Source organism: Nasonia vitripennis (assembly GCF_009193385.2).
Source record: "Nasonia vitripennis strain AsymCx chromosome 1 unlocalized genomic scaffold, Nvit_psr_1.1 chr1_random0012, whole genome shotgun sequence".
NCBI classification, from domain to species: Eukaryota; Metazoa; Arthropoda; class Insecta; order Hymenoptera; family Pteromalidae; genus Nasonia; species Nasonia vitripennis.
Genome location: NW_022279600.1, coordinates 2,391,177 through 2,405,883, shown reverse-complemented (window position 1 = coordinate 2,405,883; position 14,707 = coordinate 2,391,177). Strand labels below are relative to the sequence as shown.

The following is a 14,707-nucleotide window of genomic DNA, read 5'->3' as shown; positions in this document are numbered from 1 at the left end:
ATACACATCAAATATTTGTACGAAACTATAAATTTCAATTAAAGTGCCAAAAATACCAGATTGCGACATAAACTCAAAATAGTTATCGCTACTTTTAACATTTTGATAATAATCATTTCCTACAATAAAATCACAATAATATTTCCAATTGTTGATAACTTTTTTACTATCATCGTTCTTATATTGTTATGTAAATTTTCATTATTGTATACAAAAATTGAAAAAATTCTAAATAATCCATTACCATCTTGACCAGTCATAGAACTTTTCGTTTACCTTTAGATTTAACCAATATCCAAGTCTCATTTTTACAATTTAAATATGACAAAGAAAAATTACAAAACGCGGATTTAATTATTTGGGATGAAGCTTCTATGATTCCAGAAAAAGCTTTAGAAATAGTTGATAAAACATTACGTGATCTATGTGATATCGAAATTCCTTTCGGAAATAAATTAATAGTATTAGAGGGGGAGGGGATTTTCGACAAATCCTCCCTGTTTTGAAAAATATTAATAGAAGCACTATTATAGCAGAAACGATAAAATCATCATACCTTTGGTCAAATTTCCATATTTTTAAGTTAAATATAAACATGTGTTCATGTTATAAAGAATTTTCAAAATTGTTACTGAAAATTGGAGAAGAAAATATTACAACATTTAAAATTCCAATTTTCGTTGAATAGTGTAATACTCACTTCTTATAATGAATACACGTATTTTTTAAATAAAATATTTTAAGACAGATGGATGGCGAGGAAAAAACATATTATAGCATAGATACTGCAACATACAAAGGGGTTGACAAATCTGATGATACTATTTATATAAATTTTCCGATAGAAGTATTAAATAACATTCGTAAAGGGTTACCACCACATGAACTTAATTTGAAAATTGGTGCAATTGTTATGTTAATAAGAAACTTAAGTATAACAGAAGGTTTATGTAATAGCACACGATTAAAAATTACGAAATTATTTAAGTACAACATAGAAGCTGAAATTATAACTGGAGAAAAAATTGGAAATAAAGTTTTTATACCGAGAATTACTTTAAATACTGGAAATTCACCTTCATCTTCGTTACCACTTATTGTATATAGAAAACAATTTCCCTTAGTCTTAGCATTTGCAATGACTATTAATAAATCCCCCCCATAACCAAAATAACTATATAATATAAGAAGATATATGAATACAGGGTGTTTTATTTTAATCCGACCACGACAAAAAACCATGGAAAAACTAATCTTAACGAAAAATGACCTGAACAAAAGTTGAAGGGGGTAAAGGGGGCCATCGAATGACACAAACACCTATGACCTTGAACTCCATTTTCAAGGTCATTTGAGGGTAATTGTGATTTTTTTAAATAGGAACCTCTATTTTAGACCTTGGAATCGGATAGAGCGAAAAAAATTACGTCGCAAAGGATATTTTAAGTTTGCTTTGGTGACCTTGAGAAGGTCAATTCAAGGTCAAATAACAAAAAATCTGCTAAACAGCTGTTTGTCTAGTTTTATTTTACTGATGTCGAAAGATGACCTTGACAAAAGTTGAAGGGAGCAAAAGGGGCCATCGAATGACACCAACACCTTTGACCTTGAACTCGATTTTCAAGGTCATTTGAAGGTCATTGTATTTTTTTAACGGGAACCCCTATTTTTGAACTCGGAATACGAAGCAGCGGAAAAAATTACGTCGGAAATGACATTTCAAGTTTACCTTAGTGACCTTGAGAAGGTCAATTCAAGGTCAAATAAGAAGTATCAGCCTAAGATTGTTTTCCTTTCAATATTTTCGTAGAATTATTATTTTGTTATTGTAATAAACATTAAGAGAATAATTGACTTAAAATGTGATTATGCTTTGCTGACTTCAAAGCCATTTTGTAAGGTCAAAAGTGCAAAAATGCAATATCAAATGTTATGTGGAGTCCATATTTATATCCTAACTTTAGCGTTACCCAGGAACAACGACGTGGACGTAATAGGATTGTGTTCCCTTTGGGGTGCTTGATTAGAGTGAGTCCCCTTGCCTCTCACTTTTCGGGGTGCTTGATTAGAGTGAGTCCCCTTGCCTCTCACTTTTCGGGGTGCTTGATTAGAGTGAGTCCCCTTGCCTCTCACTTTTCGGGGTGCTTGATTAGAGTGAGTCCCCTTGCCTCTCACTTTTCGGGGTGCTTGATTAGAGTGAGTCCCCTTGCCTCTCACTTTTCGGGGTGCTTGATTAGAGTGAGTCCCCTTGCCTCTCACTTTTCAGGGTGCTTAATTAGAGTGAGTCCCCTTGCCTCTCACTTTTGCTCAAAATTCAACGCAGGTGCTCAAAGACACCACCATTTTGTTGGATACACAATTCAATTCGCTGCTGAAAATGTTCTACTGTTCTGAGTAATACAGCTCTTGGGATGTTTTCACAAGCGGTTTGAATTCTGTGGATCATATCTTCCCTTATTGTAGTTTCATGTTCATAAACAACATCTTTCAAATACCCCCACAAATAGAAATCGGGTGATGTCATATCTGGAGATCTCGGTGGCCATCGAACACCCAAATCTCCACGTCCAGTGCGTCCAATCCACCTGTCACGGTAATTTTGATTAAGATATTGTCTAACTATTCGAGCATAGTGCGCAGGAGCTCCATCTAATTGAATCCACATTCTTGCTCTTGTGTATAAATCTACTTCTTCAAGAAGTACTGGAAGACGTTCTCTCAGGAACTGTAGAAAATTATGGCCATTTACATTTTCATCGAAAAAGTATGGGCCTACAAGGTATCCGTTAATAATTCCACACCAAACATCAAGACTCCAACGATTTTGGTTATCTATCTGCCTGTACCAATGCGGATTAACATTCGACCAATAATGACAGTTGTGTCGGTTAAGCTCTCCATTGCTTTTGAATTTTGCTTCATCAGAAAACATTACGTATTGAAAAAATTGACGATCATTAGTAATCATTGCCGTGCCCATTGGCAAAACTGTAGCCTTAACCTCATATCAGCAGGTGTGAGATCCTGAGTCAAAGTAATATGATATGGATGATAACGTTGACTTCTCAGTATTCTCCAAGCAGTAGCCATAGGTATACCACTTTTCCTTTGAATTTCACGGGTACTAACGTGGGGATTCAAATGAACCATTGCTAAAACGACCATTACACGAAGATCATCTTCGTTGTAATTACGACGTTCTCTAACCCGTGCTAGTTGCCCTTGTTGAGCTGAGTAACGCTAAAGATAGGATAAAAATTCGCTTGCGAAAACATCCCAAGAACTGAATAGAATCCAACAAAATGGTGGTGTCTTTGGGCACCTACATTCAAATCTGTACATAATAAAAGTGAGAGGCAAGGAGACTCACTCTAATCAAGCACCCCAAAGGGAACACAATCCTATTACGTCCACGTCGTTGTTCCTGGGCAACACTAAAGTTAGGATATAAATATGGACTCAACATAACATTTGATATTGCATTTTTGCACTTTTGACCTTACAAAATGGCTTTGAAGTCAGCAAAGCATAATCACATTTTAAGTCAATTATTCTCTTAATGTTTATTACAATAACAAAATGATAATTCTACGAAAAAATTGAAAGGAAAACAATCTTAGGCTGATACTTCTTATTTGACCTTGAATTGACCTTCTCAAGGTCACTAACAAGGAAAGGTACCCAACCCGAACTCACCGATTTTGATGATTTTCATATATGTTGTAGAACATAAAAAAATAAGAGACACGTACTTTTTTTTATCGGCTAATTTTCACTTTTAAGGGGTAAAAACCTCCCCTAAAGTTAACCCCCAAAAAGCGTTTTTTTTTAAATATCTCGGCTTAAAATTAATATTTTTCAATGAAACAAATTGGAGGTTATTTCTTACAAAAAGAGCAAGTATTTCATGGTGATTTGAAGAGTAAGGGTAGCATCCCCTATTTTTTAGGGGTTGAAAACATATATTTTTTGGCATAATTTTATAATAAAAATGTTTAAACCGGCTAAAAAAAATTGGAAAAAATGTTTAAACATCCTTAATAACAAAATTTAGTTGACGTCTTTCGGTGTTTTCATAAATATTATCCCTAAGGGGGTAAACCGCCCCTAACACAAAATAACTGTAAATATGTAATTCAATACATAATATTTCGTAGAAGGTTTGTATATAGAGGTTTTCGAGGTCGCTGATTACAAATCTGTTATCAGATTTTGAAAATTCAAAATGGCGGATCCAATATGGCGGACGGAAATATCGAAAAAAAATTTTATATAATAAAAAAGTTTTAAACGACTAAAAAAATTGGAAAAAATTTGTAAACATCTATAATAAACAAATTAAGTTTTTCGGTTTTTTCATAGATACTTCCCCTTAGGGGGGTAAACCACCCCTAACACAAAATAACTATAAGTATACTTCAATCCATAATATTTTGTAGAAGGTTTGTATATAGGGGTTTTCGAGATCGCTCTTTACAAATCTGATATCAGATTTTAAAAATAAAAAATGGCGAAACCAATGTGGTGGACGAAAATGTCGAAAAAAAATTTTAACTTTCAAAAAAACTTGTTTACAAATGTGTGATCTTTGTAGCCTGTACATGTGAACTAAAGAGCCTTAAACCCTAAACCCCTAAAGAACAAATAGGCTAAATGGTTGTGCTTTTTAACCAAACGACTCCAAACCCCTAACCTCCAGACAAGCCGAAGGCCTATGCTTTACCGTAGACACGAGTATAGACATATTACCGATATATTATTCTATCATTTTGTATGTAACAAATAACGTCTCGTTTTGTTTCAATCAAAGATTATTTATTTTTCTGCTTTTATAAATTAGCATAATTTCAAAAGTAATTTCATAAATTATAAAGTATTTCATAAATTGCATAATTATATAATTTTATAAATTCAAAAAGTCCACACTTTTTTGCAAATGAAAAAACATAGGTTAATAAAATTAGTTTATCAAACTCTTTTGCGTTTTGTAATAAAATTTAATGTTGTCAAACTTGGGAGTTTTTCATTGTTACAATTATTTCGTAAGCCAAAAGTTTTTTAGATGAATTCTCGAAGTAATGATTATTGTATCTATAGTAAAATATTTACAGTCTGGAATTCCATAATAATACTATTTGCTACGATTTAATGAATTTATCAAAAAATCTAAATTTAATAATAAATATTATTCTAATTATTATTATTATTTTTCATTATCATTGCTATTATCAGTATTACTGCTATTATTGCTATTGCATTATGCTTATTCTTCTTCTTCTTCTTCTTATTATTATATTACTATGATAATTTTTGTTATTGGTAAAAATACATAAAAGAATATTAATACTCGAACTTCATTTGCAATTAAAGAACGCGTTGTTATTGAAAGGGAATTTTATATGCATTCATTAGTTTAATGAATGTTATCGTACATTCAATGATAATTCCACAGATAAATGTCTTTCAGTCATAAAAGTTGTTGACAATATGTGCGAATCAGTATGTTCTTTTTTTAGATTGTTTTCATCGAGTGTTTACCTCAGCTGCCTGTGTTATTTTTAAGGCAGTGAGTGAGTTTTGTGGGTATTCTAGTTCGATGCCGGAAAGTACGAATAGTACGTCTTTTTGTTTGTCAGTGGTATCATACAGTTGTAGAAAATTTTCTTTAGTGATTTTATATAGATTTACATTATTCAATTTCAAAGTGAATAAAAGTTCAATAAAACCAAAAATAGAGTTTTCCGAACATCACAAAGTGGAACGAGAATTCTTCTCCAATGCATAAATTAATGATTTGATTCAATTTACATTCACTCGTTTTATTCTGGTAGAAATGTAGCAGTCGTGCCTTACATGCAAAAACACAGCTTGTATAAATTTTACCGCTTGTTTTCATTTTAGATTGAAAAATGAAAATTAATCCGTTAAACGTTCTAAACTTATTATTAGCATACTTTCAAGCGTTAAACATACCAGATAGTGTCACGAATTATCACGAAACAGAGTTGGCCGAAAAAATAAAAGAAATTTTAATAGATGCAACACATGATTTCAACGATGTAGAAATGATTACTGATGACTCTTTGGATTTTCAAGAAGAGTATAAAGACCATAATGCGGAAATAATTGAAGATGAAGTGCAACATCATTTTCCTGATCCGGATATAGCACCAACAAATCAATGTACAGCAGATAATGAAGAACTAGATTTTGAATACAAAAAAAGAGCTGTAGAATTTTGGAGAAGTAGCAAAACGAAGCAAAATTTAAGTCTCAAAACAGTGCAAAACAGATTCAAAAAAGTATCATCTATTAGTCAGCTACGTCGTTGGGCTCATTCAATTAATAAAGGTGGCACGTATAGAGAAAAAGTAGCACAAATTTGTCAGTATACCCTGGATAATTTTCAAGCAGCTCTCGACAGTGGTTCAATTATCCATGATGAAGATATAATTCGATGGGCCTTACAAGCTAAAAAAGAAATTGGTTTTGATGATATTAGATTCAAAGCTTCTAAACATTGGTTACTCAAATTTAAGCAAGCACACTGAATAGTTTCTAGGAAAATAAATAAGTTCATAACAAGAAAAACACTAGAAAGTAGTGCAGAACTTACGGCTAAAGCTGAAGCATTTATCGATGACGTTAAATCGTGTATACCAAGGATTGGACTCGAAAATTTGTATAATACAGATCAGAGCGGATTTCAGCTAGAAATGCATTCTGGAAGAACATTAGCAGTAGAAGGAGAAAAGCAAGTGCAATGTCTGGTACAGTCAATTTCAGCAACAACGCATAGTTATACTATACAGCCACTAATATCAGCTACTGGACAACTGTTGTCACCGCTATTTCTTGTTTTAAAGGAACCAAGTGGCAAGTTTGGCCCTATTGTAGAACAAAACATATTTAGACCAGAAAACGTGTACGTGGAAGCATCCAAATCTGGAAAATTAACAACAAGTAAGGGAACTAATAACAATTTTTACATTGTAATATCGTTGATCAGTTAATTAGTAAGTCGTTTAATTGCAGATCACTTCAAAATCTGGTTGGAAAAAATATTTTATCCCTATGTAGGCCATCACTCAATACTATTACTTGATTCTTGGAGTGGTCATTGTGACAAAGTTATAGAAGAAACAATGCCACAAAATAAAATTATTAACATAAAAAAAATTCCAACTGGAACCACAGGAAAAATACAACCACTTGATGTCTATGGATTCCGTATTTGGAAAAACTTTATCCGAACATTTTCTGATAATGTAATGTTAATGGATCATGATATGAATTTACATGTGAGAAATAATATAATTAAACTTCAATCATTGGTTCACAACCAACTGTCTTCACCGAGATATATAGATTTGTTTAAATATTCCTGGTGTAAAAGCGGTTACGTCAATGAAAAACCAGATAAATTTGATAATCCTATAGATTTCAGTTTTGGAAAGTCTTGTGCAACACATTGTGAAATAGAAGGGTGCACAAACATTGCAATTGTACGATGTGGTTGGTGCAAAAAAGCATTGTGCTTTAAACACTTTTATGAGGACTACCATTATTGTAAAAACATCGTAAAATAATATATTTTATGCTCAATACAAAAAATGCACTATGGCAAAAGATAAAAGATTGTAGATTATTATTATACTCTAATATTATAAACAAAAATACATTATAAGTTGAATTTACAATAAAGGAATTTCAATAACATTCTGATAACAATTTCTACGGAAATTATAAAACTGCTTCACACACAGAATTTTCTTGTTTACAAATTTAGGAATTTGAGGTGGTTTGGTTAAAAAGCACAACCATTTAGCCTATTTGTTCTTTAGGGGTTTAGGGTTTAAGGCTCTTTAGTTCACATGTACAGGCTACAAAGATCAGACATTTGTAAACAAGTTTTTATGAAAGTTAAAATTTTTTTTCGACATTTTCGTCCACCACATTGGTTCCGCCATTTTGAATTTTCAAAATCTGATATCAGATTTGCAAAGAGCGATCTCGAAAACCCTTATATACAAACCTTCTACAAAATATTATGGATTGAAGTATACTTATAGTTATTTTGTGTTAGGGGTGGTTTACCCCCTAAAGGGTAGTATCTATGAAAAAATCGAAAAACTTAATTTGTTTATTATAGATGTTTACAAATTTTTTCCAATTTTTTTAGTCCTTTAAAACTTTTTTATTATATAAAATTTTTTTTCGATATTTCCGTCCGCCATATTGGTTCCGCCATTTTGAATTTTCAAAATCTGATAACAGATTTGTAATCAGCGACCTCGAAAACCTCTATATACAAACTTTCTACGAAATATTATGTATTGAATTACATATTTACAGTTATTTTGTGTTAGGGGTGGTTTACCCCCTTAGGGATAATATTTATGAAAACACCGAAAGACGTCAACTAAATTTTGTTATTAAGGATGTTTAAACATTTTTTCCAATTTTTTTTAGTCGGTTTAAACATTTTTATTATAAAATTATGCCAAAAAATATATGTTTTCAACCCCTAAAAAATAGGGGATGCTACGCTTACTCTTCAAATCACCATGAAATACTTGCTCTTTTTGTAAGAAATAACCTCCAATTTGTTTCATTGAAAAATATTAATTTTAAGCCGAGATATTTAAAAAAAACGCTTTTTGGGGGTTAACTTTAGGGGAGGTTTTTACCCCTTAAAAGTGAAAATTAGCCGATAAAAAAAAATACGTGTCTCTTATTTTTTTATGTTCTACAACATATATGAAAATCATCAAAATCGGTGAGTTCGGGTTGGGTACCTTTCCTTGTAAGGTAAACTTGAAATGTCATTTCCGACGTAATTTTTTCCGCTGCTTCGTATTCCGAGGTCTAAAATAGAGGTTCCTATTTAAAAAAATCACAATTACCCTCAAATGACCTTGAAAATCGAGTTCAAGGTCAAAGGTGTTGGTGTCATTAGATGGCCCCTTTTGCTCCCTTCAACTTTTGTCAAGGTCATCTTTCGACATCAGTAAAATAAAACCAGACAAACAGCTGTTTAGCAGATTTTTTGTTAATTGACCTTGAATTGACCTTCTCAAGGTCACCAAAGCAAACTTAAAATATCCTTTGCGACGTAATTTTTTCCGCTCTATCCGATTCCAATGTCTAAAATACAGGTTCCTATTTAAAAAAATCACAATTACCCTCAAATGACCTTGAAAATGGAGTTCAAGGTCATAGGTCTTTGTGTCATTAGATGGCCCCCTTTACCCCCTTCAACTTTTGTTCAGGTCATTTTTCGTTAAAATTAGTTTTTCCATGGTTTTTTGTCGTGGTCGGATTAAAATGAAACACCCTGTATATGCATATATGCATCTATACACGCACACCGTAGTGGACGACTCGAAAAACTGTATTTTCGATCTATTTCATAAAAAGGCTCTGTTACCATAAATATATTTTCTCTATTCTCTATATCCGTGACCCACCACTGTAGAGTCGAAAGCCAACAACGCCTGGTAGACTAGTAGTCTTAGCAAATATAAGAGCGTCAAGTACTCTTTTCTCTAACGATTTTTTTTTTTGCAGTTTATGTTATTTCTAAACTTTGCTGTACAGGAAGCAATCAAACGGAACGCGCGAAGCTATCAAAGCTGCCTTTGAAAATAAAAAAAACGTGTGACACTGAGAATATTTGTGAAACGCCGTTAAAGCAATAAACAAATTTTTCTTTAAAAGTCAAGTCATGCTCACAGGTCGGACGAAGGCCTTCAAATCGCGTATCGCATTAAGACCTATCCTGATAGTCGCTCGTCTCGCCCACTCCCGCACCAGGTATACTGCAAATTTTAACATTCGTTGTAAAATTTAGAAAAAAAACAAGCTGTACATAGCGAAAGGGACGCGCACCTGTTCAGTACCTACTATGACAGCGTATAATTATTATTCATAAATGTTTTCTTATACTACACATATTTTACATTTGTAGCGCATATCATATACCGCTGGTATTTTTCTCACTTTTCTTTTTGCACATCTTCATCGAGTTATATAAGTATACTTATGCATTAAAAAGAAATATATTTTATACTTGGGAGCTCTGTCTAAAAATTGTAAAACAGCGGTGGCTGTTAGACACACACTCAATATTCGCGTTGTACACACATACAAATTTTACATTTTTTTAAAATTCCTTTTCAGCCTTCACAGCGCTAAAAGGTGGTTTGGATAGAAATTCAATGCGCAGGGACATTGCGCTTTTTCTTATGTGCATATAAGCACCAGTATCTAGGGACATACTTAAAAATTTAAATTAAAATCATACAAACACACGGGCGCGCTACGCGCGCACCGCTGCTAATACACAAGCCAGCACTTTAGGTACGGCTTCGCCGAGAAAGCCTATTTTTTTTTTTTTTTTTTTTTTTGGGCGCCGAGGACGGCTTCCTACGCGGTCCAAACGTGTCACGGACAAGCGCTAGGCTCTCCGATGACGGATCCTATAACCGCTGCCGACGATGCTCGGACGCATCGTCAGCAGGCAACGCCGCTGCTTGGAGTTCTCACGGGCCGAAGTGCAACGCATGCACTTTTGCACGTGCGATCGCTCGCCGTCGACGCGTTGTATCGACGGCGGAGCGAGCAAATCACCGGCGACCACGACACAGAGCAGAGCTCCTCTCTTGGATAATACAGAATCTCTACCAAGCTCCTGCCTTGTTCTTTTGCTCACGGAGTGAGACCACCCTGCCTTCTTGTATGCGACACCCTCATAAAACAAAAGTGCTTTTCGTTATAGATGAATAAATATCTTTTGTTAAAAACAGCAACAAAATAGACCCCAAGTCTCTGTTCGTAACGTATCCAAAACTCTTATGTACAGAAAAGTGGGGTTCATTTATAGGAAGCTGGTGCATACTTTATAAAACATTGAGTGTTTACTCACAATTAATACCCTCATCTACTGTAATAAATAAAGTACGTAGAAGAGGTTTAATATAAGTACATTATGTTCTATGAAGTATGAAAATATGACGAAACTAAACGATGCGTACAGATACAAAAAAAATTATAAAGTTACGAATTATATAGGTTGTAAGGATGTACAAAAAGTAATAAATATTAAAAATATTAACAATGAAACTATGATATCAGTGAATCAATTAAAATCACTAATGTTTCTGTTATTGTAATACTCTTACCGAATAGTCTTGGACAGATGTCTTAGCGTCTAAATAGTTATGACAAATTGTTTCATCTATATCATCGATTGCTTTTATTTTTCCTATAAGATGATAAAATTTTTTAAAAAGACCTTGCTTGGAAATTCTTGATGGTTTTCCTAACTCGTCTTTACCGGTCGTGCAATTGATAATTTCCGCTTCTGGTTGTCCTGGCAGATTAATAAATATGTTTTCAATTATTAAATTATCAAAAAAATATATGTATATGTATGTATGTATCATAAGTATATTATACACCAAGGGCATATAGTAGGCTGTGTATTTCCTGCGCATGTAGTCTCGATTGAGCCAAGCAAAGGTGATATACACGCAGAAATCTATAGTCCACCTTTATTACCAAGTTCAGTATAGAAATTCTTAACATATTAACAGTGAAGTTTGGATTGCCTATGAAAATAAGCCAATTCATTGGCACGTAGCTTGTTCCAACTAAACGTATAGATCCGATAAATAAAATATTGTTTAGAGGAAGCAAAAGTATTGAGAAAAATTGGTTTTTACATTTAAGTTTCTTCGAGCATGGAAAATTTAACCGAGCAAGGAGTGAAAGCAAAAGAAGGAGCTCTCGTGATCTGAAATACAATTCGTGATGCTGAGCGAGAACGAGAAAGCACGTGGGAGAAGATCCGAGACAGGTTGGACTCTATGGATAATGTTGTGTCAAACGCATCCAACATTCATAAGTCTGTTAAAAGCGATCTATCGGCGATTATGATCTAGGTTAAGCGACTTGAAAGAGGACAAGTGGCGCTGGAAAAGAGCAAGGAGAGCCTAGGATTGGAGCCAGTATGTCATCATCATCGAGAGGACGAGAGCAGCCAGCAACATCGGCGTGGGAGAGTCGAAGAAGCCAGCTGTCACAAGGTCCGGGAGGAGTCCAGGAGGCGACGACGGGAGCACCGACGGACGTTCACCAGGAGCCTCAAGTGAAGAGAGTAAGTAGAAGAGCCTAGAGTGTAAGTCGCGAGAGAGAGAGAGAGAGAGTACGCGAGCGAACACGAGAGTGTCGGTGTGCAGTGCGGGCGCACACTTAGACGTCTTCTGCGCGAGGCATCTAGCCAGAGAGAGAGAGAGAGAGAGAGAGAGAGAGAGAGAGAGAGAGAGAGAGAGAGAGAGAGAGAGAGAGAGAGAGAGAGAGAGAGAGAGAGAGAGAGAGAGAGAGAGAGAGGACATCGTCGCAGGTTTACAAGTAAAGAACTTAAGTGTAAAAACCGATTATTCTCATACTTTCGCTTCCTTTAAACAATATTTTATTCATTGGACCTATAAATTTAGTTGTAGGAAGCTACGTGCCAATTAAATGGCAGCGGTTTTTGTAATGAAGCATGGCGTCGTTCTTTAAAACACTGCTTGGTCAGCTGTTTTTGAAGCGGTTAAAAGATATTTTCGGCTTCTGCAGTCTGCCTACTATTATGTACTTATTTAATTGTGGCTTGTTGGAGAGCGAGGTGGATATTATCCGTGCTTTTGGCGAGTCTATCGTGAGTCGTGGCATGCAGAGTGCCTGGCAAGTTTAAACTATTATGCAGCAATATCAGCAAATTCTTGGTAAGATTCTCTCTCTCTTTCTCTCTCTTAAAGCATGTGTAAGAGTTCGTTGTGAGCGTATTTTTGATCGCAAAATCTGAATGCGCAGATTCACAGATAAACTGATTGCTGACACTGAAGTGTCCAAATGGAAGTCAACGAGATGCCATTGAACCTTACAGCAGTAGCAGCAGACACGACCAGTGTTGCTACGGTAGTTGTCAAGATGGAAGCTGACGAGACATCAGCCAATGTAGCCTCAGCAAATACAAGTAGTTCAAATGACGCTACTATTACTGCTGCTGCTGCTGCTCAGACACTGACAGAATAAATCGTCACGAATGCTGCCACCACAGCTATGGCCGTCGATACATCGCAGGTTGAGTCAGCGACATCTCATATGCACGCGATAACAACACTTGAAAAAAACGATGACGAGGAAATTAACGAGGATTATAATGATAATGATGACGTCGAAGTCTCTGATGCATCGTCCTCAGCGTCTGACTCTACTGCTTTATCTGCTCCTCCTCAGTTGGTTCATCCTCAGCTACTGAATCGGTAGTTGACGAAACATCAGGACACAATAGCACAGAGAGTGTATCTAGTGGTACTGATGATGATGATGAATGTAAGAGCCCTCTCACATGCTCATTACCACAAGGATAAAATGTAAAGTGTGCAAATAATTAAAAAATACAAATTAACATTATGGTTACAGGAGGGCGCTGGCGTTGAACAGCCGCCAAGACAACACATCGTTATTCATCGGAAGTTTACGAGATATAATCCGTTTTTTCGTCTGAATAGTCGTGAGGCGCTGATCACCATCAGGCGGCCACTACAGAATGCAGACGTCATAGAGTGGCTAGGGCTCGCTATGCATGATCTGTACAGGTATGTGTGCGAGATTACAACACCCGACGACTTTGTCGGTATAACAATAAACTCAGAGCAGTGTAGAAAGGGCGTAGTGTGGATTTCGTATAGATTAGTGCGAGAACTAAGCGCAGTTGAAATGTCAGAGATAATGCTGAGTGTAACACAGAGTAACACGGACTTTGAGATTGATAATACACTGTTTGTTAATGTTAATAGTGTGTCAGTGCCTCGAAGGGCTGGTCGGGTCTCGCTCATTTCTGAGACCACTTTTAAATGATCTATTTTATCCATCCAAAATACGGATAATCTCTGTCTGTCTCGATCGCTCGTTTGCGCGCATATGCATGCTATCCGCGGTGACGTTCGCACGAGGTGTCTGCAGAAAATGTGGCACAGAATCAGATAATGTAATGGCAAATGGCAAAAAGAGAAGGCTATAAAACTCGTTAACAGTGCTAGAGTTGTTATACCCGAGATAAAACTTTTTCAAGAATACTACGGGTGTTTAGACGTTGCAATAGTAGTCTATTCATTTCAAGGTTTTGCTCGAGGTGAAAAGCCTCTACACGATGGATCGGAATATGTTTATAATGTTGGTAATATTTTTAGGTATACTCTTCGTATTGTGTATTACGAGAGTAGCCGACATTATCAGCCTATTCTTAACTTGGTGGCTGCGGCCAGCAGTAGCAGGTATTGCATACCTTGCAATAAAAAAGTAACAAATGAAAAGAATCATTGGTGTCCGAACAAGTGTCGTAGTTGTCTGCAGAAACCGCCTTTTGAACGAGACCAAGCCGACAGGCATGTGGTGTGTTCATACTGTAATAGAATCTTTTTTAGTTGAATGTATCTTTCGAAGCATCTGAAACCAGGGTCATTCGATAAGAATCATATAGTATGTGCGAGTTTTTGTAAAAATACTAAAATTTGTACGAGGTGTTGTAAAACGATTAGAACCCCCAGTAATGATACAACCTCTTATATTTGCGATACAGGCTTTTGTGAAGTTTGTAAGCTGATGCAGCCAATCGGCCATCTTTGTTTTATGCTGCCCATAGCGAATACAATTT

The 14,707-nt window shown here is 35.3% G+C and overlaps 1 protein-coding gene across 13 annotated transcripts in view; it reads right to left on the bottom strand.

Moving 5' to 3' along the window:
• Positions 1-14,707, bottom strand: part of LOC100114127 (double-stranded RNA-specific editase Adar) — a 266,817-nt gene that overhangs the window by 24,708 nt on the left and 227,402 nt on the right. For 12 of the 13 annotated variants that reach the window (XR_004345162.1, XR_004345160.1, XR_004345161.1 and 9 more), the window contains one exon: positions 11,184-11,374. The exons of the other annotated variant lie outside the window; for it this stretch is intronic. Coding sequence is in view for 9 of the 12 variants with exons in the window: in XM_031921463.2 (XP_031777323.1) it covers positions 11,184-11,374 (191 nt within the window). In the remaining 3 variants the exon portion in view is untranslated. The remainder of the gene's footprint in view (positions 1-11,183; positions 11,375-14,707) is intronic. 13 annotated transcript variants of the gene reach the window in all.